This window comes from Anarrhichthys ocellatus, unplaced genomic scaffold (assembly GCF_004355925.1).
Source record: "Anarrhichthys ocellatus isolate YVR2014 unplaced genomic scaffold, GSC_Weel_1.0 scaffold167, whole genome shotgun sequence".
Lineage (NCBI taxonomy): Eukaryota > Metazoa > Chordata > Actinopteri > Perciformes > Anarhichadidae > Anarrhichthys > Anarrhichthys ocellatus.
The window spans coordinates 71,039-98,887 of NW_022280197.1; the positions used below are offsets into that span (position 1 = coordinate 71,039).

The 27,849-nt window shown below is 43.1% G+C and overlaps 1 protein-coding gene across 2 annotated transcripts in view; it reads right to left on the reverse strand.

Moving 5' to 3' along the window:
• Positions 1-52: 52 nt before the first annotated feature.
• The window catches only part of fat3a (FAT atypical cadherin 3a), a 188,136-nt gene continuing 160,339 nt past the window's right edge, over positions 53-27,849 (reverse strand). For both annotated transcript variants that reach the window (XM_031878215.1, XM_031878214.1), the window contains 10 exons: positions 13,063-13,338; positions 12,284-12,494; positions 9,461-12,189; positions 7,974-9,345; positions 5,722-5,918; positions 5,438-5,591; positions 4,987-5,220; positions 3,420-3,812; positions 3,003-3,217; positions 53-453 (listed from right to left, as the gene is read on the reverse strand). In XM_031878215.1, coding sequence (XP_031734075.1) covers positions 217-453; positions 3,003-3,217; positions 3,420-3,812; positions 4,987-5,220; positions 5,438-5,591; positions 5,722-5,918; positions 7,974-9,345; positions 9,461-12,189; positions 12,284-12,494; positions 13,063-13,338 — 6,018 coding nt within the window. In that variant the 3' untranslated portion in view covers positions 53-216. The remainder of the gene's footprint in view (positions 454-3,002; positions 3,218-3,419; positions 3,813-4,986; positions 5,221-5,437; positions 5,592-5,721; positions 5,919-7,973; positions 9,346-9,460; positions 12,190-12,283; positions 12,495-13,062; positions 13,339-27,849) is intronic.

Genomic DNA, 27,849 nt, shown 5'->3' on the forward strand with positions numbered 1-27,849 from the left:
GTCTGATGTAGAGAACTGTGTTGAGAAAGTGACATGTCAGTATCAGTCTCAATTATTGTGCTGTATGTGTCATTTTAGTGTGTGAGCAATTGCAAATGTCTTTAACCAAGATTCCAGTGTGTGGCACTCATGGAACATAAGCTATAGCTGTTATTTTAGTTTAACATACATATTGCACTATATTTAACGCTAACAGTTGATCTCATGCTGACCTAACTATAGGTTACAAAGCTGTACTTTACTGCTACAATCAAGTGCGACTGTGATGCTATTTCTAGAGGTTAGAAGTGTGTGTATTTGTGTGTGTGTCCTCACTGTCTCACGGTCCAGTGGCTTGTTGACCTTGATGACCCCACGGAGGGGGTCAATGAAGAACTGGCTGTCTCGGTCTCCACTGACAACGGAGTAGAGAATGGCTCCATTCAGCTGACTGTCAACGTCCTCTGCTACCAGCTGAAAACACACACACACACACACACACACACACACACTTGCAGGCTGAGTGACTGTTTCACTGTCCTATACTGACACAAATGCTTTTAAAAAGCAAACTGGATGAAATATTTTTCATCCATATATCACAGATTCCTCATAAACTGTATAGATACGAGCCTTCTCTGCCAGCACACAGCTATATATGGGCACGACACTGGAGTCCCTTATAAAGTCCGTTATGAAGCTCAGGTGATATTGGTTGGACTTGATCCAAACTTTACCAACCAGAGTACAGTATGAGGCTGAACAGACATCAGCAGCACTTTACAGTGATGCTGGGGGACTAATAATCCAAGCTGCTGCTATGCTTCGTTGGTTTATTAATATAGAGGACTCTTCTGGAAACAAAAGGCCTGGGTTTGCGCTGCATTTTGATGATTTCTATTACAATTCATGGCCAAATACATTTCACAGATATTACAGTATGTTGCAGTGCCTATTTATGCTGCTTTGTAGCATTAATTGTGTATGTTTTAACCCATTTTCTGAAAATACCATTTTCTTTCCATCACTGCTGGCCATTTTCAATTTTCCATTTTCCAAAGCATGCTGTACTTTTCCTTCGCTACCTGTCAGGCAGCCATCAGAGTTAATTCATGTGAGAAGATTATAAAAATAAAAAAATTAGTGGAAGTTAAAACATGTTTAGGAAATGCATTTTTCGGCAATGCTACATTATCGTTGTGCAGTAAAGTAAAATGGGCTGCACGGTGTGTCGCCTCAAAGCAAGAGGGGCTGGGGTTCAATTCCCAGACTAGACGGGCCTTCTGTGTGGAGTTTGCATGTTCTCCCTGTGTCAGCGTGGGTTCTCTCCGGGTTCTCCGGACAATTGATGACTCTAAATTGCCCGTAGGTGTGAATGTGAGTGTGAATGGTTGTCTGTCTCTGTGTGTCAGCCCTGTGATAGTCTGGCAACCGGTCCAGGTGAACCCTGCCTTCAGAGCCGCATGTCGGCAGTAGTAGAATTACAAAATACAGAATTTAACTCCACAACAACTGCTAGTATAGACAACAAGATCAGCAACGCTTGTAATCAGTTATCCATGTTGAATTAACAACTGGTAGTCGATCGATAATCAAGGCTGTTGTTTGTGGTCTTCCGGAAAAGGGTGATAGGGGCGTGACGAATCAGGGAAGGACATGTCGTGACTGCTAAGAACCAATCAAGTAGCCAATGCGGATGTCTAAGGGTACTTCTCACGTCTCTTAATTGCATCCCCGTTTCCCTCACTTGCGTCCTTTCTTTGCGTCTTAGTCCCTCCCACCAGGGATGCATGGAGGAAACCATGCGAGGAGAGAGGAACGAGGAGATATGTTTTAGGAGACATGAGACGTCCTTTCCTCATTTGCGTCACGTGAAGCGACGTCTGTTTCTGATGACGGTGCTGATGATCACAGCTGGATCAGCTGTCAGTCGGCTTTAACAGCTGGAGAGACTTTTGATAAGTTTGTGTGTGTTCACATGATCACTGTACTTAATAACAGTAACTAATAATACTAATAACTAATAAAGACACACAGTAATCACCACTGTAGAGGTGTTTCTCTCAGTTTGTTAACAGACTACTGTTAACAAACTGTGTCCTGTGTTCTGTTTATAAGCACAGGATCCATTTCTACCGGCGGAATGCGATCGTCTTATTTATGAATTATTTGCGTCTGTACGTTTTGAAATTGTGACTGTGGCGTCATTATTAAATAACCCAGAATATGATTATTGTTTCTCTTAAATGATAAAACTCATCAAACACTCAGGAATGATGTAAAAAGTGTTTAGTCTCTCCAGCTCTCTCTGACTTTAATTGTATTCATAATAAAAGTTATTGAGGGAAATATCAGATCATGAAAACACAAATCTTTCTAATAAATGTAGAAAGTTGTTTGTGGTCCTTTTGTTGTTCAGAGTACAATGAACATTTATTTAAACCAGACGGTGAATCAGAAACCTAATCAAACATAAACTAGAGTTTAGTCTGTGATCCGTCTTCACTCTGGTATGAAACTCCAGTCAGTCAGTCTGATCGGCTGCAGCGTCCAATCACATAACTGATGAACAATGAGGGGGCGTGGAAGTCCTGGAAGTCTGTTCTCGTGGTTCCTCGCTCATGGCTCCTCCGAGGTCCCTCCTCCATCCTCGCTCCTCAGAGCTACATTAGAGCTTTGGGATGGCCGTCAATATGGCGGCGCAGAAACAACTTCCGGTTCAAGTGAGGATCGAGGAGCGAGGAAACGACAATTAAGAGACTTGAGAAGTACCCTAAGTCATCATTCCCAAACTGATGCATTTACGCCCGTCCACATTAACAGGTAACCCCGGAGTTTTCAAATTTATCTGGAGCGTTTTTAAACTGATCTGTTTTTGGTGCTCTAAAACTCCGGCCTAGTGTGGAGGCTCAGTGTAACGTAGCAAAAGATATGCATTTTAAAATGCAAACGTAGTAGTGTGGACATGGCCTCAGGCATCCTCACATATATGCAGGCAAAACGTGACTCTGACTGGAACCTACCTGGACTACAGACTCTCCAGTGGTAGCATCCTCTGACACCACTGCAGCGTAGAGGTCACGGCTGAACATGGGTGCGTTGTCATTGACATCTGTCAGGTTTATGTTCACTGTCGTAATTGCACTCAATGGTGGCGTGCCGCCATCACAAGCCTCCACTGTTAGAAAGTAGTCCCTGCAGGTCTCATAGTCCAGGGGCTGGGCAACTAAAATGGCACCTGAACAAGGTGAGGAGAGAGAGGGAACAAAAATATGCATTTAAGTAAAGACAGAATTTATATCAAAATAGCATCTAAGAAAAGAAACATTTCTAAAGGTTGCAGTGTTCATATGTGCGACAATATGGAATGTGTTATAATGAACATCAAGTGTGAATAAAATGAGGGATGACAAGTGTAGAGCGGTGGTTAGCACACTCACCGGTCAGTGGGTGGATGTGGAACTTCCCATGCTCATTTCCTGATCGGATACTGTAAGTGATCTCAGCATTGGTCCCTATGTCCTTGCTGGCAGCATAAATTCTCAGGACCTCGGTGCCCACTCCCACATCCTCCGGCACTGTAGCAAGCTGATCACGCCGCTCAAACACAGGTGGGTTGTCATTGATGTCCAGCACAGTGATAGTGACATTGACCGATGAGGAGAGGGGCAAGGGTGAACCCTGGTCAGACGCATGGACTGTTATCTGATAAGCCGGCTGGACCTCGCGGTCGAGAATGCGTTCCAGGACCACGATGCCTGAGGACTTATCGATAGAGAAGGAGCCTCCTGCAGAGTCGGCCAGGGAGTAGACCACCATACGGCCTGGACCTGCTGTAAAGCCAGAAAAAGAGTGTCAGGTAGGTTTAAAGAAGTTTAAAGGCCTCAGAGTGCCTGAAACTGAATATTTGTTGGATCTTCTAACTGTGTCTTCCAATGACTGCTGCTTCTGACAAATGTTGTATATTATAACTCTATAGTGATTGGCCAGGTGGAGGTGTGAAAGTAGGCAGGGTTTGGCTCTTCTCTCTTAAGCCCTGTCTACACATTTTTCTTTTTTTCAAAGAAATGTTTTCTTCTCCGTTTTAAAATAAAATTCTGTCCACATAACCTTGAGTTTACAAAATATCTCCGTCCAGACTAGAACGTAAAGAACGACGCCAAACGCTCGCCGGGCCACTAGGTGGCAATAAAAACTTTGTCAACGGTTAACTCAATTAACAGAGAAGAAGATTCCTGAGCATGCCCAGTGAGCTTATTCACCTTTGACGTTGTAAACAAATAGTAAACAATAGTAAAGCAGTAGCTTATTATTATTATTTGATTTGTACAAATGTTATTTACGGTGCTATGGCGAAACTACATCTCAGTGGCTGTTTGGCCATAAAGTGGTGCAGTGATATAAAGTTCAAATGTAAAGTAGTCATTAGACCAAGCAGTGCCAACAACACATAAACATTCCAGTGGTCGAGCGTCTCTGTTATCGTTTCTGGTGCATGCTCATTACACAAAGCAACAATGGGCATGCGCGAATTAGGGAGATGCCGTCGTTTCCCAAACGCTCCGTTTTACATGTCCACACACATACAAAGACGAAGACATTTTCTAAATATCCGTTTTAGTGACCTAAAAAATATCTGTTTCGATAACTATCTGTATACGCATGTGTAGACAGGGCATACACCTCTTCTAAGAACTACTTCTGTCACTTTTCATGTGATAAACCAAGAATACACAATGAATGTTTTCAAAGAGAGCAAGGGTGCTCCGGGGTCCCCATCTGTACATTTAATTGAGTCAAGACTTTAAAGACACAGACAAACTATACATTATTATTTATATACACCTTTTTCTGTTCTCTCTGTACTTGGGATCTCTTCTCTACTCTCTTTGTGTCTGCCTCTGCTTCCATTTTAACCCTCAAAACATAGCATAGAATCATTTGAAGCACAACTTGCAGCAGTGGTACCACCAGTAGTAGTAGCCGTAATAGTAGTAGTGGTGTCACCTTCATCAGGGTCTATGGCCTGAATGCGAGTGAGCAGGGCTTTGGTGGCGGTGTCTTCATAGACACTGGCAGTGTACTGTGACAGGGTGAAGATGGGTGGGTTGTCATTCACATCAGTTACTGCCAGTTGCACCTCAGCACGGCACCATCGTCCACCACCATCAGTTGCCTGGGCAACGAGCCGGTAGTAGGGTGTCATCTCATGATCAAGACTCATAGATGACTTGACCTCACCTGGACAGGTTAAAAACAACTTGTGAAACATTAAGAGATGGAGCCATACAGTGCCATGAGAGAGTCACAAATGGATGCTTACACAAATGTAAGCATCCAAAGGAATAACTGTGCGTCTAACTGTGTAAGCTGTGATAAGCTGGTGGCCTGGCTCCATTTCACTGCTGCAAGCTCTCTAAAAACTAATGCTCCAAGAGAAGCCATTCTGCATGCTTACCAGTGTCCGGGTCAATGCTGAAGTCCTGGGATCCAGGACCATGTAAGGAGTACTGGATCCAGGCACTGACGCCTACATCAGCATCTGTAGCTCCAATCCTCAGCAGCACACTGTTTACTGGGAGGTCCTCTGAAATGGAGGCAGTGTACACAGCCTGCAGACACACATGTACACACACAGCAAAGAAACAAAGCTACATTTACAGTGAGCTAAGTCAAATAAAGGACAAGGCATCTCAAACAACAAATAAATAAAAAAGAACAACATGCGGTTCTATTCCTCACATGGTCACAGATGGGGCTGTTGTCATTGGTGTCTATCACTGTCACCTCCACCGTTGCCTGGGAAACAAAGAGTCCATCGCTAGCGGTGACATTGATGACGTAGAGGTTGCGTTCCTCCCTGTCCAGTGGCCACTTTACATACATCTTCCATTCACCCTGAACCAGACCGAGTGCAAACACACCACGATAGTTCCCACCTGGACAACACACAAGCAGACAGAGAGACAGGCACAGTGAGATCCAGGATCAGTGGAAAAGGTTTCAGACATGTAGGCATACATGGACTTTATGATCAGTTTCTCCACAAATTGCTGATCACTGTTCATTCTTTTTTTCAAGTGAGGTCTTAAGTCATCACATTCAGATTGTAGTCTGACTCAAGTCCCGGTCCGTGACTCCAGCTCACACCTCTGTTGTATTGTATGGTGTTAGTCTTATTCCATCCACACCTTTAAGTAAACTAGGGCAAACAGCTTCACACACAATCATATGATTAATGCCCACACATTTACAATAAAGACAATTTCTTGAACCACCGCACCCAAGGAAGTAACAGTTTGATAAAAAATCTCCACTATGATCACACAATTACTATAAGTGGCTGCTTTAAGTGGACGGCACAGGGAAATGAATGTTGCAGCAGTGGATAAAGGTTGGACCATAACACTACGGATTTATCAGCGTACTGGCCGGCTGCTGACCCATATAACTGGAATGTCAAGTTGGAGAGGCACAATACTCCACATAAACATGGTCTACAGTGTCTACAGGGTGACTATCACTGCAATGTGAGGAAAAGGAAGTTTTAGTAAATAAATCACAATAACAGGGACAATGACAAAGGAACATCAACTCAGTCAAATTCAAAACTAGTTTGAAAATCTTAAATTTTACTGATAAAGAATTAGTCATCTGCTTGTCAAGTGGAGAGAGAGTGCATCTTAATTTTCGGGTTAGAGATCTTTAAAGGTTTAATAAAACTAGGAGTATAGGATGTATGGAGGCTGAGGAGGCTCAATGTTTCAATTACGGGACCCAGACAGTACCTGGGTAAGGAGAGATGGGAGAGGTATGCACATGATTGAATAAGAGGAAATAAACAGAGGGAAGAGAGGGTCGAAGGTTAAGGTGTGGCCCTCCTCACAAACCTAAGTTAACTAGTTAACTTCTTGTCACTAGCAAGGACTCCACCACAAAAGATAGATATTAAAGGTTTAATGAAATGAACAGCGTCGCATATTGAAGATAGATGAATGGATGTGAGGAAGGGGACGAACGTGGTGGGAGGAGGTCGTCTATCTGTGACAGATGAATGAAGGTAAACCAACTGAAATCTCAAATCAAACTCCTCTCAATATTTCATCAGCGCTGTCTGAGGAGAGGGCTCGACCACCGACACTCGTGGTCAGCTCGGCACAGTGGTTGTAGAAATCCAAGACATCAAATATCATTAAAGAATTGCAGATCAGAACGTCAATACTTTTCAATAACAGCTTCTAATAATGTGCTTATGTAACTAAGTATGAGTTTTGTATTTATATAGTTTGTGCTTAAAAATCACTGCAGTTAACATGACTTTATTTACTCATTTATGGTTTATTCAATAGGGATAGATACAGTCTACTGTATACAGACAATCTGATTAGAGTGCACCATGGTGACTGTCACACTCTGCCTTCTCCAGTCACCTCACCTGGCACATATTCACCACCTGCACATATGGATTGTGTAAATTACAAATGTGTGGAAATAAAGACAGCGACAGCTCCATATCCTCATTATGAGTCCTGATCATTAAGCTGGCCAAGTTCACCTTAACAAAACTTCTATAAATAAATAAATTGTGTCATCTACTTCCATTTTTGAATGATAACCAGGGTTGGGGATCCACTGATTGTCGAACATTTTTGAAACAGCCATGATTTCTATAAACATATACACACTGTGGTGACACTCATGTAATGCTGCATTATGGATGCACTGTCACTGCTAGAGGACTAAGTAAGTAGAGAAATTAAGGGGGAACGAGTGTTCAGGGACCACCTCAACCACAAACACCTCCATTTATGTGTCCGGAAAAATCTTTTTCTTGGTCATGAACAGATATTGTGGAAAGCAAAAACTATAAAAACATTGGCACTGGATGATAAAAAAAACTTAATTGGACAAAATCCAGGGTTTTGCAGAAATCCAGTGTCAATGTCTGCTGATACAGTTGCAGTGCAATAACAAATATTTACAGTGGTACTCACTAGTGATGTGGTAGCTGACTTGACGGTTAACGGCAGAGCTGTCATCATCTCTGGTGTTCAGCACAGCCACCACCTCGCCTGGTGGGTCACTCTCCTGAACTGAACCGAAGTAGCTTTGCTCCAGGAACCTGGGGGGGTTGTCATTGATGTCTGACACTGCTACGGTCACAGTGGTGGTACCGGAAAGAGATAGGGTCTCCCCAAGGTCTGAGGCTACTACCGTGAATATGTAGGATGGGTTGGTCTCATGGTCCAAGTCCTTGCGTGTGGAGATCCAGCCTGTGTTGCTGTCAATGCTAAAGGTGACAACCAATGTATCTAAATCCCCATCTGACTGGATTAATGTCCCAAGACTGTATGTTACCTGGCCATTGGCCCCTGAGTCTGGGTCTAGTGCTTGGACTTTAATGATTCTGGTTCCAATTGACATTCCTTCCATAACTGTGGCCTCATAGGAGTTTGCCTCAAACGCTGGTTTGTTGTCATTTAGATCCAACACTTTGACTTCAACATTAACAGAAGTCACAGAATCCAGCTTAGCCTGTTGTACAGTGGCAGTGAGTTTCAAATGGTATTCTTTTATCACCTCATGGTCCAAAAGCTTATCAAGCTTGATCACACCTGTATCCTTATCCACCACAAACACCACATTTTCGTTGTTTTCTCTGGTCTCTCCGTTAACCAGGGCAAAAGTAGCAGAAAGCGAGGTATATCCAGGAGAAGTGTTGAGGCGCACAGTCCCTATGACTGAACCTATGGGGGTGTCCTCTGGCATGCTAAATAAGTATTGATGTTGGCTGAAGGAAGGAATGAAGGCATCTGGAGAAAGTACATGGATATAGACAGACACTAGAGAGTGCCGGACTGGATTTCCTCCATCCACAGCCTTTACAAAAAAAGATAATACAGAGTTCCTCAAGTGGCTGAAGCTGCCTTTAGTCACCATCCAACCATTGTCTGGGTCTATCGCCAAAATGTCCACCACAGGGACATGAGCCTCACTGTAAAGTGAATATGTCACTTTGGCGTTAGTGCCATCATCAGGATCATAAGCCTGAATCTGTGTCACCAAAAAGCCTTCAGCCACATCAGATTTGACTGAAGCTCTGTACTCTGTGGCACGGAAGCAAGGGACATTATCATTATCATCTGACAGAGTAACTTGTACTGTACAGTAAGAGACCCGTCCACCTGGGTCCTGGGCTGCCACTGTCAGAACAATGTCCTTATTGTCTGGGTCCTCACGATCAAGCTTTTCTAAAGTGGTGATCTGTCCATTTGCATCAATGCTGAATTGGTCCTTGCCCACATCATTAACAAAGGAATAAATGATGTGACCCAACACTCCAGGGTCTGCATCTGTTGCCTTTACCTGAAATTAAAAAAAGTTTTATAATACAGACACAAAAATGTATAGTTACGTAATATCAATGTGCGAAATTATGCAAACACAAAAACATATTTGAATGAATTTCAATAGCACTTACTTGTATAACTTTGGTTCCCACAGCAGCATTCTCTTTTAACTCTGTCTCATACATATTCTGTCCAAACACTGGACTATACAGGTTGGCCCACAACACCTTAACGTGAACCTGTGCAGTGCTGGTGAACACCCCATCAGACACTGAAACATTGAGGCTGAAGACAGGCTCCATTCTTTGCTTATGGTGGCTGGACAATGTGATGATTCCTGTACTTTTGTCCATCACAAAGTTCATTCTTTCATTTCCTGACAAAATGCTGTATTCCAACTTTTCAAAATCGGAGCTATCAGCATCTGAGGCATGGACACAGGTAACAAAGTGACCCTTTGGTGCTAACTCATTCACATAGGCCTCATACAGTAGCTGATTGAAAATGGGTGGATTGTCATTCATGTCATTCACTACAACTATGACTGATACTTCACTACTCAATGGTGGGAAGCCGTTATCGGTGGCCCTGACAATGAAGTCATACTTTTGGACAAGTTCATGGTCTAGCATACGTGCTGTCAGGATTAATCCACTGCTACTATCAATGTGAAAGTAGTCTGTGCTGTTATGCACATCTGAGAATATCTGGTAACGGACAACATTGTTCTTCTCTGAGTCTTTGTCAGTCGCAATGACTTGAAGTGCTGGAGTTCCAATCATGGCTGTTTCAGACAAAACTACCCTGTAGGACATTTTCTGGAATATAGGTGGGTTATCATTTACATCCTGGACAACCACATCTACATCAACCTCAGCACGGGCACCAGTCAGATAGTCTGTGGCTCTGATGGTCAGGTGGTAAAATGCTGTGGCTTCATAGTCCAAAGAGTGGATGACACTTATAACTCCAGTATCAAAACCAATGTCAAACTGAAGAGATTGGTCTCCATCAACTATAGTATAGATCATGTTTTGACCTTCAGGACTAGTGGCATTGATGCCGATAATTGGTGTGTGCACAGCCACATCCTCATTCACAGAAACAGAATAAAATGATTTGTCAAAGACAGGCATGGCTTTGTTGACTACTGTGATGGGGAACTCTATAGTAGTTGAGAGAGGTGGATAACCACCATCTCTGGCATAGATCACCATCTGGTATTCCATATTGGACAAGTCTGACTCAAAAGCCCTCTTGAGGCTGAGACCACCTGTCTGCTGGTTGATCTCAAAGTGACCATGGTCATCCTTGAGATAGTAAGAAACCTCTCCATTAACCCCTTGGTCACCATCTACTGCCATGACCCTGAAAATGGGTGATCCTGGCTCAGCTTCTACTTGAACAGCTGCATAATAAGGAAGTCCAACAAACACAGGGGTGTTATCATTTATGTCCTCAACGTGGACTCGAACCATAACTCTGGCCACGTGCAGATGGTCGTGCTCCCTTCTTGCCTCAACAACCAGTTCGTAGAACTCACGCTCCTCACGGTCAAAGGGTATACCTGTGGTTTGAATTACACCAGAAGTTGGACGAATTCTGAAGCTCGTTCCAGCATTCAATAAGGTGTACTTCAATGGTTCATTGAGACGGTTTCCCACGGCATTGACCACAGCTACTTTGGTGATATTTGATACATTCTCTTGAATGGATGAAGAGTAAAGGTTATGAGTAAAGCTGAGACCAGAGTCCAGAGCCTCTCGAACAAGAATGGTCACCAGAGCTGTGCTGGAAAATTTCCCATCTGAAACTTTGACACTGAAGCGGAAACGTTCTTTGGAGAAGTTGTTGTGTTTGACTGTAATAACTCCACTGGAAGGTTTGATGGCAAAGTGCTGCAGTACTCCATCAGTCAGAGAGTAGGTGAGCTCTGTAGGGACATCTTTGTCCGGGTCTATGGCTGAAACCTGCAAAGCTTCTACTCCCATATAGGTGGGGAGTAGCAGAACTGTTTCATAGGCATTCTGGGTGAAGCGAGGCGGTGAATCATTTGTGTCAATCACTTGTATTGTGACCTCTGTTGGACTGTCTGCAGTCAACTGTGGCTTGCCATTGTCTCTCACATGAACGTGGAAGTGGAACGTGGCAAATATCTCATGGTCTAGATTAGCAATGGTTCTGATGGAGCCAGTACCTGAGTCCACTGTGAAGAATATCTTTGCAGTGTCCTCAACAATCTGGTAGACTAACAGAGCATTTTGGTTGCGGTCCGCATCAGTGGCCTTGATTACGAGAGGTGAGTCATCTGAGTTCAAGACCACGCTGTTGACTGGTGCTGCCTCGATGATGCTGCCATGATAGCGAAGTTGCTGGAAAACTGGTGGGTTATCATTCTCATCCACTACCTGAATTAACAGAGTAGCATTAGAAGCCATGCCAGCCATGTTGGTAGCCTGGACTATCAAGGTGTAAGATGCTGTAGTCTCATAGTCTAAAGGCTTTTGGGTAGAAATGACTCCACTGTACTGATTTAACTGAAAAACATGATCTGTGTTGCCCTGCTTGATATCATAAGTAAGGGTGGACTGGCTGACTGCACTGACTGTGGTAACGGAGGTCCCCATCACGGCCTTCTCTGTGATTTCAGCCTGGTATTCAGGCTGAGGGAACTTTGGTCCGGCATTGTCAGAGAGGGTGACAGCAATGCGCACTATAGTGGTGGTGGACAGGGGAGGGGAGCCATTGTCAGTGACTCTCACAGTGAGAACATAATGGCCTATGCTGGACAAGTCCAGGTCACAAGCAACAGTGATGATACCCAAAACTGGTTCAATATGGAATGCATTTCCAGTGTTTCCTGTTGGAAGATCAAATACAATGTAAACAATGTGGTAGTTCTTTTAAGGGTAAATATTTACCATTTCAAGTATTAAGCTGTCAGAGGTGCCTACCTGCTTCAATGGAGTAGTGTAGCTCTGCGTTCATGCCTTTGTCTTTGTCCAAGGCAGTCACCTGGACCACAGCTGATCCCACTGCTGCTGACTCATAGACTGAGCCTTCATACAGCGCACTGGTAAAGATGGGTACATGGTCATTTATATCCTCCACTTCTATTAGCACACGGGCCAGGTTCTTCCTGTATGGGAACTCTTGGTCCTTCACCTGTGGAGAAAACAGAAAGACAATCAAAAAAAAGCCATCCCCCATGGTCACAATGAAAAGTAAGTAAAAGTAAAATCTGATAATTATATAACTGTTAAATCTAAAATGTGCCCATTGTCCAAAGTATAACAAACACAAAAACAGAAATCCTACTCTTTCACTTTCCTTTCCCACACGTATTTGCCCAAATTTTACATTTTTGATATTAGTAGTTTACTATTGGATAAGCAGATCAGTATAAAAGTATCCTCTTTCCTCTCCTAATTAGTTGGAAAACAAATTGAAATGTATTAGCCCATTAAATTCCCCTGTGGAATTAGCCTGTTACACTACAATCCGGTCTACATCTTGGCACATACTAAACATAAAATATCAAGTGCAAGTTCCTCCAGGAAACATTTGGACAGTTGTTGTTTGTCCTCGGGAATGTGCAAGATTGTCTTTTGTACAACAACAATGCAGATAAGACTGGGACCCCTCCGTGGAAAGTGAGGGGATCAAAGAACCACAGCTGTTAGTACACGACCCTAAATGTCAGACATTGGCAGAGACAGTGACATAGACTTACAATGACAGTGAGGATGTGCTGGGCACAGGCCTCGTGGTCCAGCCTCTGAGCAGTGTAAATGATGCCTAGGGTGGGGTGGATGCGGAACAGACGCATGCTACTTGGGTCTATTGAGCTCTGCAGAGAATAGGTCAGCCGGTGATGCTCATCACGGTCCGATGCCAGAACCTGGACCACCTCAGTGTCAGGTGGAGTGTCTTCAGACATAGTGACCTCATAGGTTGGTTGGGAGAAGATGGGAGCGTTGTCGTTGTTGTCCATAACAGTGATGTGAACCTGGAACACAAGGGGCATTGACATATAGAAAAGGAAGAGAAACAGGAACGAAGACATCATTTACTGAGTTGTATTATCTGGCTCTTGATAGAAGTTTGTCATGCAGAATAGCTGATATTTTGCAGATATTCTCAATATGAATATTTATTGTCCGCAGTGCACATATTGCAGATATTTTGAATATAAATGTTTCCTCCTCATGCTGACAACATGAACCAATGTGGGCAAGATTACATTTCCTTCAAAACATGTTTGCTAATTCTGATTAGTTGTAGTGCTGGGCGGTATACCGGTTTACCGGTTTTAATTTCCCGTATCATATTAATTTTTCATATACCAGCATAGCCGAAACAACTGCTGTCACTCTTCAACAGGCAGCTAAATATATTGTTCGCCACTAAGAAAAATAAAAATAGGTCATCATGTAATTTTCCAAACATATTGAAAACCTTCCAAAATAACATACATACTGCTTTTTCTCAAGTACTTAGGAGTCAATGAAACAGTCAGAGCTAGTTGCCTTAACTGTATTGAGAGGGACCTCTAATCATGGTTATAAGTTAACTTTATAACACAACAATTAATAACCCACAACCAGTGGTCAGGGCCAGCTAAGCCTTCTCTGCTGGCCTAAACAGAATCACAAAGTTATAGCTATAATATAATTTAATAATTTTTCAAAAATACACTACATGTATTATAATTTTTTTTCGCATTAGCTTATTTTCTCATTGCACAGCTGTCTGGCTGACAGCATCGCACATTTTATGGCTGGGAATGTGTTTCATTTTAACTGAGCATCTTGGTGTTTGGAGCTATGCTACGCTAACCTGAGGACGCCATAGCACGGCAGGACACTATGGTGCTTTTGAAAACTTTTCTCCACAACCGCGGTCTGCGCCGGGCGACGGAGGTGGGATCCCAGCCCCGCTGCGAACCGGCCTCCGTAGACTGGCGAAATACTGTCACTGGCGTCCATGAATCAAGAAGGACTTCTTACTGGAACTGAAATGATGTACTGGGATTAAACTCTTTGTCAACAAAGAATTTGGTAAGTGACAAACTGCGTTTGTTTTTTTACATCTGCAGCAACGTTTTTATGAATAATATTTGAATGGCTCGTGCTCTTTTGTGGTGGAATGCGTGGATCCGCTGCAGGTTCGCTGGATTGATTTGTCATGCTTTGTTATCATATGTCATATATGTCACTGATTCTTATGACTTTGTGGTTGTCATTGTGTTAATTACGTTGATTTGACTATGCATTGTCCGTTATTGATGCAGCGTCCCGTCATGCACGGATTTATGTATCTGCACCGTAGCTGTTCAACTGTAGTAGGACAGCACAGAAAGCCCAGCCATAAAATGCACAGCCCGCCACTGCCCACAACTAACGCTATTTAACAGGGCAAAACACCACAACACAACAGTTTGTGACAGATAAACAATTTGTAACACTAATAATTGTTCATTTATAAAATTTCACCGCCAAATGGCATGCTGGGTATGACAAGAAAAGCAAGCGGTGGAGCGACATTACGAACGCAATAACGATCCACCTCTGCAAGGACATGGTCCCGCTACAGAGAGTCGAGAAAGACTCAGAGCAATGATTAAAACACTGGATTCAAAGTATGTCTTACCGGGGCAAAATACTTTAGCCAAACTGCTATCCCAACATTATATGAACAAACGAGCACACCCTATAGTAAGCAAAGCCTTTATATTTGGTTTCATATATGGGTCAACTTTGACACATAAATTAATGCTATTAAGGAATAGGCCTGTGATAGTCTGGCGACCTGTCCAGGATAAACCCTGCCTCTCCTAATGGTAAATGGACTTCTACTTGTATAGCACTTTTCTCGTTTTCCGACCACTCAAAGCGCTTTAACACTACATGTCATCATTCATAATATCAGCTGGAATCCACTCCAGCCCCACCATGAACAGGATAAGCGGTTTAAGATAATGGATGGAGGGATGTTAAGAAATAGAAGATTACTTGACAACACTATTTGTATAATTTTACTGAACAATCTTTCCTGTCAGTGGAATATGAAACAGAGTGTATGCTGAACAATAATGAACACAGATGAATGTGTGCCATGGTGCAGACTGCAGAGAAGTCATGCAACGTGTTTGTGGGGCGACTGTGGTTAAGTCCGACTGTGGCAAGGCCGTCCTTCAATCAGAGGGTCAGCGGTTCGATCCCCGGCTCCTCTAGTCGCATGTTGATGAGCAAGACACTTAACCCCAAAAATTGCTCTCGTAGCTGTGCCTACGGTGTAGAATGTGATAGAATCTGAATTGTAAGTCGCTTTGGATAAAAGCGTCTGCTAAATGACTGTAATGTAATGTGGTTGGTGTAAGTCATGACTCATGGAAAGTTCGTGAGTCACAGATGACTGGTGATGAAGCCCAGTCATCTGTGAGTCAGGAAAACATAGGAGGAAAGGCAGACACAGTCTTAATGTTGACTGTCCTCAACCACCAGGAGCATCAGGAACTTAAAGGAGAAAACACAAGCAAAACTGACCAATCATAGCTGTTGTCCTCTTGCTAGCCATCATGCATGCAGACTAAGCTGCTACTGTATGTAAGAAAGTCCTTTCTCTGTATTTGACACTGTAATGTGTAGTAAGTGTGCCTTTGTTCCAAGTTTCTTCCTCTATAGGTTCCCACAAAACATTTTTGAATTATTATTCTATTATTCTATTATATTCATTGGTAGGTTTCAAACAAAGCCTGTCAGATCCTTCAACATCTGAAACTCTCTAATTTTGCAACTCTGATCACAAAATGATTACATCCACTTTCTAAAGGGATTGGTTACGTGGACAGTGGTGTCTGAACTTCTCTCTCTTGCCGGCTCTCTGGTTTCATTCTTCACACAACTACTCCTTCCATCACTATACGTGTTACCAGCCTAACCAGCCACAACATAAATGCCCCCGCGGAGAGAGAGTCTGAAACTGTGCGCCATTATCCAAATTTTTTCAGCTCATTGTGTCAACACTACAAAGACATAGAAACACACAGCGTTCTGTGAGAGATCTGGGAGGCTGTCTGATGCAACCCGGAGGATGCTACATTGAAGCTTTTTGCCATGCACATTTGGAACGGGTAGAAATACTTTGACCTTTAGACATGGTTGGACAGCACGTTGTATGACCTAAATCATATGAGTTTGGAAAACAAACTTGCTTCTCCGTATCTACCCACTTCTATGATTTTTGATGACATTGTTGTTACTGATAAACAACGCATGGCCACACACTTCAACCAACATTTCGTGAAATCGTCTAATTTCTTTGATGCAGTTGCCCCTGAAATAGATTCATCTAACACGCCTACTTCATCACCCAGCTTCTCCCTTCAACCAGCTTCTCCCTTCAACCTGTTAAGGTTTCGGAAGTCCTGGATGAACTTATTAAGTTAGATTCAAACAAGTCAGCTGGTTCTGATGGGATTGACCCTGTGTTTTTAAAATCAGCCGCTCATATTATTGCTTCCCCTATTACAAGCCTGTTTAACCTATCATTTAATTTGTCTGTTTTCCCCCTTAACTGGAAATTGGCTACGATTCTTCCCCTCTTTAAAGGAGGCTCTGGCACTGACCCGAACTGCTACAGGCCGATTTCCATTTTGCCCTGTCTGGCCAAAGTCATAGAGAAACTGGTACATAAACAACTAATTCACTTCATTGACTCAAATCATATTTTGTCTGACCTGCAGTCTGGGTTTAGGAAAGGCCACGGATGTACCACCGCTACACTGAAGGTCCTTGATGACGTCATCACCGCCATAGACAACAAACAGACTTGTGTAGCTGCATTCATAGATCTAGCCAAGGCTTTTGACTCGGTCAACCATAACATTCTCCTGCAAAGGCTTACCAGCATTGGCTTGTCCAGTAGTTGTTGCAACTGGTTTGCTAGCTACTTGGCTGGTCGTGTCCAGCGGGTGAAGACTGAAAACATCATGTCTGAACCGCTTACCATCTCTAAAGGTGTCCCTCAAAGCTCCATCTTAGGCCCTATTTTGTTTTCCATTTATATTAACGATGTAGCAAAAGCTGCTGGAAATTCCTTGATTCATTTGTATGCTGATGACACCATCATATATTCAGCTGGTCCCTCACTCTACTCTGCTGTGTCCACTCTTCAACAAAGCCTCACCTCCATCCAACAGTCTCTCCACAGCCTCCACCTGCTCCTCAACCCCAAAAAGACCAAATGTATGCTGTTTGACTGGAAAAACCTCATCATTCCTAGCCCTCCCAAGGTCTACAGTGCTGATGGCTCGGAGCTGGAGTTCGTCAGCTCCTACAAATACCTTGGATTCTGGTTGGACTCGTCTCTCTCATTTAACATACACATCAATAACCTTCTGGCTAAAGTCAAAGCTAGACTGGGTTTCCTGTATCGAAACAAGGCCTCCTTCACACACTCTGCCAAATTCACCCTTGTGAAAATGACCATCCTTCCTCTATTTGATTACGGCGATATAATATATAAAATGGCATCAAAGACCACCCTCAGAAAACTGGACACATTCCACCACTCAGCAATCCGTTTTTCCACATGTGCACCCTTCACCACCAACCACTGTGCTCTTTACAGATTGGTGGATTGGCCCTCCCTTCATACCAGGCGGCTACAACACTGGCTGCTTGTGGTCTATGAATCCATTTTGGGAATGACTCCTCATTACCTCTCAAATCTTCTGCGCATTTCTGACGGCAATCGGCATTTAAGATCCAGTGACTTCATTAGGCTCATCATTCCAAAAGTCCGTACTGTGTTTGGTCATAACTCCTTTCATTTTGCCGCTGCAAAGGACTGGAACTCATTACAAAACACACTCAAACTAACAGCTCTCACCTCTCTCAGCATGTTCAAACATAAGCTGCAACAAGTTATAGTTGACTGCTGTACTTGCTGACCAGGCCTCACTTCTCTTTCTTTTACTAATAACATCCAGTAATCTGCCTTTTATTTTGTACATAGTGTTTATTATTTTATCTAGGTTGTTTTTAAGTAATTTTTCCATTGTTTGTTATACTGTATTGTATCTGTGTTGTTTGTGTAACTTGTGTGGACTGTGCTACTGCCTCTTGGCCAGGTCATCATTGAAAATGAGAATTGGTTCTCAATTGATTTTACCTGGTTAAATAAAGGTTAAATAAATAAAAATAAATATGACCTAATAGTAAACAATTCAAGGTCCTGAAATACTCCAAAACAACTAAGGAAAGCAGGGTGGACAGTGGACGCACAAGCAGCTCTTTTTCGTGTTCGTGTACCATCCTCAGTATAGTCCCTGCGGTCCTAAATTTTGGGCAGCACACAGCCACCTGGCAAGGTATCTGGGTGAACCCAACAGACATGGGCAGATAACATAATTCCACATGGATCCTTGCAATTATGTGGACACAAAGTATAATTTGAGCTTTATATACTGTCTAATCTGTGAGTCTTTTGGTGAGGCAGAAAACAACAGGAATAAAGGTGGAAAGTTCCAAACACTTGGAGAAAACAAAAAATCAAGGAATAGATTGACATCCAAGACCTTCTTCACCACCCAGCCACTGTCCTGACTATACCCCTGATAAAATAAAGCAACTTAACTCTGTAAGGATTACAAAGTATAAAATAGCAGCAGGAGTAGGACCTGGGGGGAGGAGAGTGATGTGCACTGTACACACCCAGAAAAAGGAGTCTGAGATTTGTACTGATTCCTATCCAGAGAAAACACAAAGAGAAGTGAAGGGAATCGTAGACAGGAGTTGAGTTGAGAACTGGCGGGCAAATAATCTAAATTTAAACCCTGGTGCAGCAGTCGGCCTTCTGTTGCTCAACTGTGGAGACATTCCCTGGCGGCATGACGCCATGCTGACTCTCCATCTGGGAGCCTTCTTCCCTTCTTATACAGTTCTGTGTGGTTCTGTATCTGTATGAGTGTGTGTGTGTGAGTAGGGAGTATGTGAACAAAAATATTGCAACCACTATGTGAAGAATGAGTTCTGTTCGGTAAGGCTAAAAGGTAAAATTATAGAAAGCAGGGAGCTTTATAAGCCAGACACCAGTTGAAATACTATCTGTGTGAAGATTTCACGTAAGTCTTAACACTGTGTCGCAGAGGTGTCAATTAAGATTGCATCATATTGACAGTTTTATAATTACACACCTCAGACTATGGCATCAACAATGACTACAGCGTTGCATCAACACCTCTAACAAAGTGTCGAAAACATTATAGGCATTGTAAAATGGGATTTGTTAAAGATGAATATATTGGATTGAACTGTACAGGTTCAGCGAATAAAAGTGAATAAAAATTTCTGTGGTCAAGCACTCCATGATTATTATTATAAGGGCCCAAGCACAAAAGTGCCAGGGGGCCCAACTGTGTCCTTGGCCATGGGATTAATAATGAATGTGATCCAATTTGATTGGTATAACCCTCTGGATTATGTGATGATAAATTGGGAAGGAAACAAACAATGATGTCTTAGGTCATGTGACAATATGCTGTTTTAGGTAGGGTCTATGGAACTTATCTCCTTGAGGAGAGAACAGATCCATATCAAATTTGATCAGCAGAATCTTAAGACCTTCACGATGCACCCCCTTGGTGACATACGCCACCATGGTCTCCATTTCCAGTGCTATGCTGATGAGACCCAGCTCTACATCTCCACCAAATCGATCACCCCCACCACCCACTCCACCATCACCAACTGCCTCACAGATAAAAAGGCCTGGATGCAAGTCAACTTTCTCAAACTCAACAGCGACAAATCTGAAATCCTCATCATCAGCGTCAAATCACTAAACAAATCCCACCACAACTTCTCCCTCTGCATCGATGGCACCACTGTTCCTGCTTCCACACATGTCCGTAACCTTGATATCATTTTGGATCAAACCCTCTTTTTTGAATGTCAATCACATCATAAAAACGTCCTTTCATCTCAAAAACATTGCCTGTCTACGGCCCTCCCTCTCCTGCTGCTCCACACCTTCATCACCTCTCGACTGGACTACTGCAACAGTATCCTGTACGGCACATCCACCAAAATCATCAAAAAAATAGAATACATTCCAAACTCAGCTGCCTGTCTGCTCTCAAACTCATTTATTTAAATCTGCTTTTAACCTGTGATGCTAGTTATGTATGTTTTTGTTCCTTGCTGTTATGTCATTTCTTCTCTTTGTATTGTAATTCAGTGTGGCTTTGTAGCACAAAGGCAGTAAAACTGCCTGTGCTAAAGCACACTGTATCCATCGGGCTTAATCATAATATTAACTAGAAAATTCCTAAAGAAATTTTGACAGTGTGGCTTCTACTGCCCGAAGAAATCGCAATATATACACACGCCAATGTTACCGGTAATGTCATTCAGGTTCAATTGAGATAGCACTACTCTCTTTTCTGCATTTTAGATTAATACTCTTGGATTGAATCTTGTATTTGTGGGGCTTTTATTTTGAAAGGGTGGGATTGGGTGGGTGAGAGAGGGGGAGAGGAGACAGAATCATAATGTTTGACACTAAAATGAGAGGCTTCATCACAAGCATTCCAGTTAGAATTCATTCTGTGGGGCTTTTAATTTGAAATGGGGGGGTGAGAGGGGAAAAGTCCTATAAAAATATCTAAAGATAGCCAGAGAGGAGAGAGAGACTGAGTGAGACAGGCAGACAGACAGTTAGATGGACTGAGTGAGTGGGAGAGAGAGGCAGACAGACAGACAGTTAGATGGATTGAGTGAGTGGGAGAGTGAGACAGGCAGACAGACAGTTATATGGACTGAGTGAGTGGGAGAGAGAGACAGGCAGTCTCTCTCTCCTCTCTGTGTCTCTATCATACAGTCATTCAGGTCATAGATATTTTTAGAGGACTTTTCCCCTCTCACACTGGCGTGTGTATATATTGCGATTTCTTCGGGCAGTAGAAGCCACACTGTCAAAATTTCTTTAGGAATTTTCTAGTTACTTTTATTGTTTCTGTTTTTACCATGTAAAGTGCCTTTGAGTACCTGTATAAAATGTATTATATATATGTATTATATATATATATATATATATATATATACGTATATATGACTTTGATTACAATGTTGTTGTTACCGATAGGATGGTCAAACCTTCCAGGACCTCATCCATAAATCATTGGTAAAAATGATCTTTAAAGGTTTAAGGAAAGAAAGTTACATTTGGAAGGTTGGGCTTCATTCTTGTAATCGTAAGCTGAGGATCTCTGGTCTACGGATGTTGAGGAGATCCTCTAGGAGTGTTTCCATGTCACAGACTGGGAACGGTTCCAGGAGGACCACAGGATGATATTGGGTCTCTCACTGTGTGATAGATTACATCGGTTTCTGTGAGGACAACATTGGACCCTTCAAAAAAGTCTGCTGCTTACCAGACAATAAACCTTATGATCTAAGATGGCGCCGCAGATGGCAGCCTCGGTACTGCGCTCTCTCGTACTTTTTCTGTTTTTGTTTGTTTGTCTCGTTTCCAGCTCTCCCTCTCTGATCACATTCAGCAGGGAGGAACTTTTAAACATCCGTCAATCCACTGGTCAAACTTTTCCCCCGTTTGTCATTGAACCGGAATATTTTACAGAGCTTTTAGTTGGAGGAGTAGCGGCTCTCCTCAGGATTTACCGGAGACGCCTACGGAGGAAGCGTGCAGGAGCGCTCATTAAACTGCGTCAGCGGAGATTCCGAACTGCTAAACTTCTAAATGATCTCCGTCCAGACTAAAACGCCTGAAAATGAATATTACGTGACTCTCCACGTACACTGGGCATGCGTGATGGTGCCGGTGTAGACAGGAAGTAGATTGGTTGCTTAGTTGAAATAATACGACAGAGTAATAAAGTAGTCTTTAATAATGAAAGGTCGTGTTTGATACTTAAGATCTTCTCTAAACTCTTCCTCTATAAACTCAAAACAGACACATTTCGTGGAAAGTTTTAGAAGTTTTATTTTTCAGACTTAGTTACAATGCTGCGGGTCTCTCTCTCTCTCTCTCTCTCTCTCTCTCTCTCTCTCTCTCTCTCTCTCACACATCAAATTTACTTTAAAATCAACACTTACACATAAAGGTTTACTAGATTATGGGTCCATGAATTTGGTCAACACACGTCTCTCACTTGTTTCCTCTCCGTATCGTTGTTGTCTGTTATTACTCGTAGCTCTGCTGGTGGCTGAAGTCCTTTATAGTTTGTGTGTGGACTTCACGATAGTTGTGTAGAACAGAATTAGCATTAATAAGGACAGGACAGTCCTCCGTTTTGTGTCCATCGTCCTCAAAGCCGCTAACCGTGACTTCAGACGGCCGTCACTCTGTAGGTCTGATAACGCTGCTCACTAATCGCTCCAATAACAGCTGCTTCCTCTGCAAAAATGCAGACTTTAACTGATCAACAGCTTGTAAAGACAACAAGGTCAGTAATGCCTGTAATCAGTTGTCCATGTTGAATTAACCTGGTAGTCGATCGATATTCAATTGTTGTTGTTCGTGATCTTCCGGGAAAGGCTCACATGATAGGGGCGTGACGAATCAGGGAAGGACACATCATGACTGTTAAGAACCAATCAAGTAGCGAACGCGGGTGTGGGTGTGATCGTTTCCAAACTTATCCGTTTTCGACCGTCCACACAACAAAGCAACTCCGGAGTTTTCAAACGTATCCGTCCTCGGGATCGTTTTCAAACTCCTCCGTTTTTGGTGCTCGAAAACGCCAGCATAGTGTGGACGCTCAGTGTAAACGTAGCAAAACATATGCGTCTTCAAATGGAAACAGAGTAGCGTGGACATGGCCTTAGAAACACTTTTCATAGACTGCAAACCATTTTATTCACTGCAGGAGTTTTCCTCATTCACTCTGGCAGGTGTTTACATCCCACCTTAGGCCTGTGTGAGTGAGGCGCTCCAACACCTGGCTGAGCAAATCACCAACATGGAGCACAAACATCCAGATCAAGGTAGCTAAGAAGAGCTACACTGAGGCCCTGTCCACATTACTCCTCTTACGTTTGGAAACACATATCTTTTGCTACATTTACACTGAGCGGCCACACTACGCCGGACTTTTGGAGCACCCTAAACGGAGGAGTTTGAAAACACCCCCGAGATTGGAGGTGTTTGAAAACTCCGGGGCTGCGTTTGAGTGTGGACGGTCGGAAACTGATGCGTTTAGAAAAAATGACACCCACACCCGTGTTCGCTACTGGATTGGTTCTTAGCAGCCATGACGTCTCCGTCCCTGATTCGTCACACTCACTATCACGTGACCCTGCTAAGCTTTCCTGCACGAAGCAGGAGCAGAATAGAGTGAGAGACGTGTGTTGACCACATTTATGGATCCATAATCTAGTAAACGTTTACGTGTAAGTGTTGATTTTAAAGTAAATTTGATGTGAGAGAGAGAGATAAAGACCCGCAGCGCTGTAACTGAGTCTGAAAAATAAAACTTTTCACGAACTGTCTGTTTGAGTTTATAGAGCACTATTTTAGAGGAAGATCTTAAGTATCAAATACAACCTTTCATTATTAAAGACTACTTTATTACTCTGTCGTATTTTTTTTAAACTAAGCAACCAATCTACTTCCTGTTTACACCGTCACGCGTATGCCCAGTGTACGTGCCCAGTGTACGCGTATGCCCAGTGTATGGTCACGTGCTGTCCGTCTTCAAAGGTTGCTGTGTGGATGCAGATTAATTCGAAAATGATGCTGAAACGCCCATGTGGACGGAGATCATTTCTATTTGACAAACCTGCTTCCAAATAGAAACGGAGTAGTATGGATGTAGCCTGAATCACCAACTGGCTGATGACCTGAATGTTTTCTACTGCAGGTTTGATAAGCCCACTCTCACCCCCCCCCCCCCAACTGCCCCATCATCAAACAACCACCTGCCACCTCCTCACCTCTCCCAACCGACCCCCCCACCAGCACTGAGGATCTGTGAAGAGGATGTGAGTCGGCTCTTTCACAGACAGAAGATCAGGAAGGCACCAGGCCCAGATGGTGTGTCCCCCTCCACCCGAAAGTCTGTGCTGACCAGCTGGCCCCCATCTTTACGCAGATGTTCAACCGATCTCTGGAGCTGTGTGAAGTCCCCTCCTGCTTCAAACGCTCCACGATCATCCCGGTCCCCAAGAAATCCTCCATCACAGGATTAATGACTACAGGCCCGTCGCCCTGACGTCTGTGGTCATGAAATCCTTTGAGAGACTAGTGTTGACCCACCTGAAGCACATCACATGGACCCTGCGGGACCCCCTGCAGTTTGCCTACCGTGCAAACAGGTCGGTGGATGATGCAGTCAACATGGGACTGCACTACATGCTGCAACACCTCGACTCCCCAGGGTCATATGCAAGGGTTCTGTTTGTGGACTTCAGCTCAGCGTTCAACACCAGCATCCCGGAGGTACTTCAACCTAAACTCTCCCCGCTCACTGTGCCAGCCTCCACCTGTCAGTGGATCACAAACCTCCTGACAGACAGGACGCAGCCGGTGAGGCTGGGAAAAATCACATCCAGCACCCGGACTATCAGCACCGGCGCCCCCCAGGGATGTGTGCTCTCCCCACTGCTCTTCTCCCTCTACACCAACGACTGCACCTCAGAGGACCCAACTGTTAAACTCCTAAAGTTCGCAGATGACACAACGGTCATCGGCCTCATCAGGGACGGTGACGAGTCTGCGTACAGACGGGAGGTTGAACAGCTGGTCGTCTGGTGTGGTCAGAACAACCTGGAGCTGAACAAGCTCAAAACTGTGGAGATGACAGTGGACTTTAGGAGGAGCCCCCCAACACTGCCCTCCCTCACCATACTCAACAACACTGTGTCTGCTGTGGAGACCTTCAGGTTTCTGGGATCCACAATCTCCAGGACCTGAAGTGGGCCCCCAACATCAACACCATCAGGAAAAAGGCCCAGCAGAGGTTGTACTTCCTGCGCCAGCTCAGGAAGTTCAACCTGCCTCAATAGCTGCTGATTATGTTCTACTCCACTATCATCCAGTCTGTTCTCTGTTCCTCTATCGCTGTGTGGTTTGGATCGGCCACCAAACAGGACAGAAACAGACTACAACGGACTGTCAGGTCTGCAGAGAGGATCATTGGTTCCAGCCTGCCCTCCATCCTGGACTTGTACACCTCCAGAGTCAGGAAACGGGCAGGCAAGGTCACTGTAGACCCATCACACCCTGGACACAAGCTGTTCAACTGCTCCCCTCTGGTAGGTGCTACAGAGCTCTGTCAAAACCACCAGACACAGGAACAGCTTCTTTCTGCTGGCCGTCACTTGGATGAACAATGAATCAGTCATACATCACTGCTACCTCCATTCTGCACTATCACCTTAATTCCATTGACACTGTTGTTGCATTGTTGTATAGGGTTATGTTCATATATACAGTATATATATATATACTAGTGCTGGGCAACGATTAAAATATTTAATCGCATGGATTTTTTGCGATTAATCGCAAAAAATCCATTGTTATGGCAAAGTTCAATAATGAATTCAAAAGTAGTGTATTGCACACTTATTTTAAAAGTACTGCTATATGAACAAAAGGGCAATAACATTTGGTTCACGAGATACAGGTAGCATGTTTTGTACTTAATGTGAATATAATTCATACTTTGTTGGCATCTTATTCTGAAAACCGGATGTTCGTCTGAAGAAACCGGATGTTCGTCTCACATTAATCTGACTGACTATAGGATGTTTGCTGGCTTTTATCCCACTGTCCTTGTCATTCTCTTGTTGTTATGTCTATGTATTGTCTCTTGTCTTTCAATAAAAAAAAAAAAAAAAAAAATTATAATAAATTTAATAAATGCGTTAACGCGCGATAAAATAATTGTCGGCGTTAATTAATGAATGCGTTAACGCGAAATTAACGCGTTACCAGCACTAATATATACACTTTTTGAATATATTTTTATATTGTACATGGTCGTTAAATGTTTATGCTTACATCATTCCTGTTTATTGTAAATTCTGTGTATGTACATAGAGAGCAACGAAAAACCGGGGTCAAATTCCTTGTATGCGTAAGCGTACATGGCCAATAAAGCTGATTCTGATTCTTATATCTATAAGAATATTAAAGGCTTTCTCAACAGAAACAAGAGGGCTTTCATGGCAAGGGATCCTGAGTGACTCCAAGCTGTCTAAAACCATATTCTATATGTTATACTATTTTATTACGGACTATATTATATTTCCATATTCATAGTCATTATCCAACCATTATCTTTAGGGTCGTGGGGGGGGGGGGGCTAGAGCCGATCCCAGCTGTTTGGGCGAAGGTTAGCCAGACTATCTCAGGGCTGACATGTAGAGACAGACAACCATTCACACTCGCATTCACACCTACGGGCAATTTAGAGTCATCAATTAACCTACGCTGCATGTCTTTGGACTGTGGGAGGAAGCTGGAATACCCACGCTGACACGGGGAGAACATGCAGACTCCACAAACACGGTGCACAGTACTAGCCAACACCCCCCCGTTATCTTGAGATCACTCTTGGGGGAGACAGAATAAGGGTTGATTTAATATATGAACACATATTCATGATGTGCGCTTGCTGTTATTTTACTACTTATTTAGAAGATAAGGACTCTCCTCTTGGGAGAGTGCATGTGAAGTCTTTTATGGATCAGATATTTTGGGGGGCGATAGTTAAATGGGTGAGATATAATTAAAAATGAAGATTTTAGTGATCAAAAAATAAAAAGATTGTACACAATCTGCGTGTGCATGTCTCTCTCTAGACCAACCTGGAAATGACTTCTGGGAGCCTCATAATCTACCAGCATGAGCAGCAAGTTGCAACTCTCTGTATTTATTAGAAGTCTGAGGAAGAGCCTGGTTACATTACATGGCAATAAAATACACTCGGCCATGTGTTGCACTGGAACTTCTCTTTCTGTATTGTATATTGTTTTTCTCCTTTTCTTAACACATGTCGGGTCCACATGGGGAAGGTGGCTAAATTAGAGTAAAGTGCTGACCAATGTGCATATACATACATAATCCCTAAAAACCCTAGATAGAACAAGTACATAACAAGTATTGTTATCTGTGCACTATATTTTATATTTTATTGTACATTTTAATATGTTTCTATTTTTTGCACTGTGTTGAGTGTTTAATGTTATCCACAACCATGTAAAACTCCTAGAATGTGCAACATACTCTGGCAAAATAAACAATTCTGATTCTGATTCATAGCATGTAAAGCCCAATTTGTAATTGCAGTGGCTGTCTGTGTTCTTGATACTCTGCCACCCTTTGTTATCTGCTGTGATGTTTGTCCAGGCTGTTAGTCGTGGCATCTCTGAAGATAATCCTTGTGATTTGATCAGTAAACTGGAGTGTAAAACCACACCTTCTCTTCCATTACCACTATCTTTTCCCAGCTCATATGCTATGGGCTGCTTGTGTGTCATTTCTACTGAAG